Source organism: Eptatretus burgeri, chromosome 2, assembly GCF_056783735.1.
Source record: "Eptatretus burgeri isolate ZD-2024b chromosome 2, Ebu_testis_v1, whole genome shotgun sequence".
Lineage (NCBI taxonomy): Eukaryota > Metazoa > Chordata > Myxini > Myxiniformes > Myxinidae > Eptatretus > Eptatretus burgeri.
In genome coordinates, this window is record NC_140962.1 from 33,317,802 (window position 1) to 33,323,801 (window position 6,000).

The 6,000-nt window shown below is 38.3% G+C and overlaps 1 protein-coding gene across 10 annotated transcripts in view; it reads left to right on the forward strand.

The window, feature by feature from the left end:
- Positions 1-6,000, forward strand: part of LOC147031767 (CLIP-associating protein 2-like) — a 222,723-nt gene that overhangs the window by 211,003 nt on the left and 5,720 nt on the right. For 8 of the 10 annotated variants that reach the window (XM_085867107.1, XM_085867049.1, XM_085867058.1 and 5 more), the window contains one exon: positions 1,818-1,901. The exons of the other annotated variants lie outside the window; for them this stretch is intronic. In XM_085867107.1, the coding sequence (XP_085723233.1) occupies positions 1,818-1,901 (84 nt within the window). The remainder of the gene's footprint in view (positions 1-1,817; positions 1,902-6,000) is intronic. 10 annotated transcript variants of the gene reach the window in all.

Consider the following 6,000-nt stretch of genomic DNA (forward strand, 5'->3'; position numbering starts at 1 on the left):
CGGCCGTTGATGGGTTGAAAATCTTGTTGAAGCCACGTTGTCATCCAATTCCAGCTTAGAAATTTAGTGCATCATCTTCGTCACATTAAGAAACTCCAGTATATGGAAAATGAGCACATTCCTGCCAGCGGTTTCGGATGAGAAATGTCAAATCACGCGCAGACGTTAACAGAAATAATTTTTTTTATTTAATAAATCTTTACTTTAAATACAATGTTTCTTGTGACATTTTTTGTGTCAAATTCACCTTCTGAGGTAGTCAGCATGTTCAGAAGAAGGTTTTACATTGCAGATGCTTTTTTCTCGGAGTGGCATTACCCCTCTCAGCGGTGACGGCACACATCGCCATGCAAACGAATGTAAAAATTAGAAAATCGCCCAAAATTCCCAAACCTGTCGGTCTGGTGCGATCTCACATAGCCTATGCTGTTCATTAGACCACAGACCACCCGCATGCCGAAAGTGGCGACAATCCGTCCGGCAGTTTTGGAGGAGATACGTCAAATTACACGCAGATGTTAACAGAAATAATATATAGATATATATCAAAAAGAACCCAGATCAAAAAAAAATTAAAAATTCTGTCTGCCAGCCCATGTATCCGACCAAGTTGAAGGTTAAAATATGTATTCCACGTCGCTACTAGATCATAATTGTGAAATTTCATGTCGATTGATTAAGCGGTTCAAGAGAAAACATTTAATATTTTTCTTCAATCCAATATTGCTGCCAAACTATGTGACCTATCAATTATTCCTCAACAAACTTGTACATCCAAGGCTTGGGGAATATTTGTGTGAAGTTTCCCCTCGATCTGTCCAGCTGTTCTGGAGAAGATTTTTATACGTTTTAGGTAAATCCAAGATGGCTGCCAAACAATGTGACCTATGACATCATTATGTGAACCTTTTGTTCCTCATGGATAGGTGGTCATATGTGTAAAGTTTCACCTCGATCTGTTCAGCCATTTCAGAGAAGATTTTTGAAGGTTAAAAAAATAAAAACAATATGGCTGCCAAATCACGTGAGTGATGATGTCATAAATTCTTTTAATATAGACCATTTAACCATTTTAACCATATAGACCATTTTAACCCTGGACGACGCTCAAAATTTTTCATACTGATCAGATGTAGCGTTCTTCATATACAATTATGACGTCATAAGAAAGGCACCTATGACGTCAATAAAAAAATTACACTTATCCCCATGAGGAGTACTTGCTGTGTACCAAGTTTCAATTTTTTCCTTCGTGTGGTTTCAAAGATGCAGAGGTCAAATGTTTTTCCGTTTTTTCAACATGGCTACCACACCATGTGACCTATGATGTCATAATTATAATTAAACCATTCTGCATGAGAAGTCAGACCTGTGGTGAAAATTATGTCTCAATCTGACAAGTGGTTGCGGAAAAAAACACGAAAGTTCTGTGTGGACAAACAAACAAACGTACCCAAATGCAATACGCTCTCCTTCGGCAAGGTTAATTATATTGTCTTTCAAAAAAAAAAATTATAAAATGTACTGATTTGACAACTGTGAATGTCCATATTAATTCCCATTCAATTTGGAGAGTTGAAGAGGCAAAGTTTCTCAGGTTATATATTGATTCTATACTTTCTTGGAAATATCATAGTCAGGAAATTGTAAATAAAGTCGCTAAAAATATTGGTATAATTTATAGATTGAATCATTTGCTCCCAAATACAATATTTAGATTGCTTTCTTGTTCACTTGTGCTTCCATATCTGTCATATTGTAATTTAGTTTGGGGAAATGCATTTCAATCACAACTAAATAAATTGGTAATATTGCAGAAAGAAAATTGTTCGAATCGGAGCAAGCGAACCTTCAAGAACGAGTACAAACCAATTATTTCATCATTTGAATCTTCTGAAGTTGTACGATATCACATCCCATCAGCAAAGTATTTTCATGTATAAATGCATTTATAGACTACTTCCTTCTAACTTTTGTGATCTTTTAAAATTTAATTGTGAAATTCATCAGTACGATACCAGATTTGCCACTGCAATACATTTTCCGAAACATAGAATCCTTGCTTTTCAAAATGATATTCGTTTCTCTGATCCTAAACTATGGAATGAATTGCCAGATAGTATTAAAAACTCTCCGTTTTTGAACAATTTCTCATTAAAACTTAAGCAATATTTTCTCTCACAATATTGTTCATCGGTCATTTAAGAAATCTTTGGAATATTTGTCCATTGAATTTTTACATTGGTGTTTTCCATTGATATATTGATCTCCTCTTATATCCTGTGGAATTGTTTGCCCATGATTCTCCCCCCTCCCCCCATCATTTATTCCATGGTTTATTTATACATTTGATATGATTATACATAATCAATCATGTTGTTTGATATGATTTCATTGTTTGATTTTTCTGAATTTTATCTGTATGTGTAAGGCCTTTTCCACTACAAGCTTGTCATGAGGGATTTAGCCCCCTTCAATGACTTTACTGTTTTCCTTTTCACACCTGTTGTTTTTCTTGAAGGAAATAAATGTTGCCTTGATTCATATATGTATAATATATAGAAATATGTCTATACGTATATATGTGTGTTATATATTTTTATATATATATATATATATATATATATATATATATATATATATATATATATATATATATATATATATATATATATATATATATATATATGGCGTACGGTGGGCTTGCGTTATTCGTGCGTTTTCCGTAGACTCTTCTCAATGAAAAATGAATTTTGCCAACCCCCAAAAATTTACGGCGGCCGCACTATTTCCACATTCACCTTCGGGCCCTCCTGCGGTCACCTTGCAGGCACCTTGAGGCAACCTTGCGTCTGCCTTGAAAATTATATGGCCGCCGCAGGGACGCCCTAAGGTCACCGTGCGACATCAAATCAAAGACCGTACGGCACCCCCACATTTTCGGTCTCCACAATTTCTAAATACCCCGTGCGGTATTTATGTATATATAATGTATGTGTATATATATATATATATATATATATATAAAAATGTATATATAATGTATGTATACATGTATGGATATATATACATATATGTATATGTATAATATATGTATGCATATATATATGTATGTATATATTGTGTATGTATATATATTATGTTTCTGTATGCATGTATGTATATATAATGTATGTGTATATAATATATATATATATATATTATATACATATATGTATGTATATTCAATCACAGCTTTCATGCGTCTTGGAATGCTCTCCACCAGTCTTTCACATTGCTGTTGGGTGATTTTATGCCACTCCTGGCACAAAAATTCAAGCAGCTCGGCTTTGTTTGATGGCTTGTGACCATCCATCTTCCTCTTGATCACATTCCAGAGGTTTTCAATGGGGTTCAGGTCTGGAGATTGGGCTGGCCATGACATGGTCTTGATCTGATGGTCCTCCATCCACACCTTGATTGACCTGACTGTGTGGCATGGAGTATTGTCATGCTGGAAAAACCAATCCTCAGAGTTGGGGAACATTGTCAGAGCAGAAGGAAGCAAGTGTTCTTCCAGGACAACCTTGTACGTGGGTTCATCCTTCACAAAGACAAATCTGCCCGATTGCAGCCTTGCAGAAGCACCCCCAGATCATCACCAATCCTCCACCAAATTTCACAGTGGGTGCGAGACACTGTGGCTTGTAGGCCTCTCCAGGTTTCCGTCTAACCATTAGATGACCAGGTGTTGGGCAAAGCTGAAAATTGGACTCATCAGAGAAGATGACCTTACTCCAGTCCTCTACGGTCCAATCCTTATGGTCTTTTGCAAACCTCAGCCTGGCTCTTCTTTGCTTCTCATTGATGAATGGCTTTTTTTCTAGCTTTGCATGACTTCAGCCCTGCCCCTAGTAGCCTGTTTTGAACTGTCCTCGCCGTGCACTTCATCCCAGCTGCCGTTTGCCATTCTTTTTGTAGGTCACTTGATGTCATCCTCTGGTTGTTGAGTGACATTCGAATGAGTTGGTGGTCATTCCGGTCAATGGAAAGTCGTTTTTGCCCTCTGCCAGTCTGTAGCTTTGTTGTCCCCAATGTCTGCTGCTTGACCTTGTTCTTATGAACTGCCGTCTGAAATTTTAAGGATGGAAGCAACGTGACGCTCACTGTATCGCTCTGCCAGTAAAGCCAGAATGGAACCCTTCTTTTCCTCACTCAAAACTTTTCTTTTCAACTCTTTTGGCATGGTCAATAGTTTTTTTTTTTGATTCCAATTACTTTTGAGGTACTACTAGCACTGTTTTTGCCATCCAGCTGGTCCTATTGCAAGAGGATAGTGATGACCACAGCAGTGGTTTTTATACTTTTCCTTGTTAAATAAGATTCAGTTCAGGTGATCACCTAATTAGTACCTCACTAAGTAGAATGAGGTGTGCCTGTGGTGGAATTCAACAGACACTGGAATGGAATGGCTGCCATACATGTAGAGATGCTGATTTTAAAGAATTTTGGAGTGGTCTCTTATTTTTTTCCAGAGCTGTATATATACATATATATATATATATATATATATATATATATATATATATATATATATATATGTATGTATGTAATATATATATATATGTATGTATGTAATATATATATATATATATGTATATATATATATATATGTATATATATATATATATATATATATAGATATATATATATATATATATATATGTATGTATATATACTAGGGTGTTTCACTCATGGTGGTAAAAAAATGAAATTTGTTGAAAATTGTCAGAAGGGGTGTCCCCTTGTTTCTTTTGACCCATAAATATTTTAGGCAAATATTTGGTTTGATTCATCAATATTTACTGGTCCCACAGTTGGACAAGATTCCACATTTCAAGTGAAACTTCGAAAAAATCAAATGGAGGAGAAGACAAAAAATTGCAACGAACGTTTATTGAACTGAAAATTAACAAAAAAATTTATGAAAAAGAAATGTAGAACAATTATGCAAGTAGAGCAGGGCAATCAAAACGTTGGGCTCAAGGAGCAGGAGGGAACTTAGCAGTCACTCCAGCCTTTGTTCTCTTGACGGTCTTGCGGTCATGACGAACAACTTTGAGGAGGAACTGCTTCTGCTGCTCGTCTTCGGTTTGGGCTTGGAGTTTTGTATCAGTGCCACTCCTCTCTCTGCTGCATCATTGGTGACCTGCAGGCCTCAGATGGTGGCTCGAGTTCGTGGATCTTGCAAAACATCTTCCACGTTATGGGTAGTGACCATCCTCCCAGCAAAGATCCCAATGGCCTCGAGTGTTCGCCCTGTTACCAATTTGGAAAGACCATCAGGGAGAGTGAAGTTCTTCTTTTCAAGTCTTTTGAGTGCTTTCGAGGTTGCTGGACGGCTTAGGTTATTGACCATGGCCTCCCGGTCATCGGGAGACACTCGTTCGTCAAAGACGGCTAGGGCCACTCCTTGCTCTGAGAGGTACCAGAGGTGCCTTTGGAGGGCCTTCTCTGCCGTTGACCCGAGTTCTCCATCCACAAACACCTGGAGAATCGCCAAGAACTCCAGGTCATTCTTCGGTGCACAGTTTGGGACAGCTGCCTCATGCCAGAATCTGATGTAAATGAGACTGACGAAACGGGCCAGTCGTTGGACTCCACGTTTTTCCGAACTCGTCAGCTCCAGTTGTTGCAAAAACAGGGCAATCTTCAGGATATAAATAGCCTTTGCCATCCATCTCGCCTGATGGTAGACTCCAGGGGCCCTAAATCGAGGCAGATCTCCGCTCCATCCTCCTAGGTAGAGAAGAGAGAGCTGAAGGAGTTCGAGATAGTCCTCTCTTGGGTGGGCTGCATCATGGATGACTCTCCTGAGGAAGTCTATCATCTTCAGCCTTTGTGATTCGCTACACTCATCCAGGGGTTGTTCGTCGCTGAGGGTACCGGCAGATGTCTTGTCCAAGACGTCCCATTTTCCTCGGAATCGTTTGAAGAGGGGAATGTCGGGACCTGGGGGAG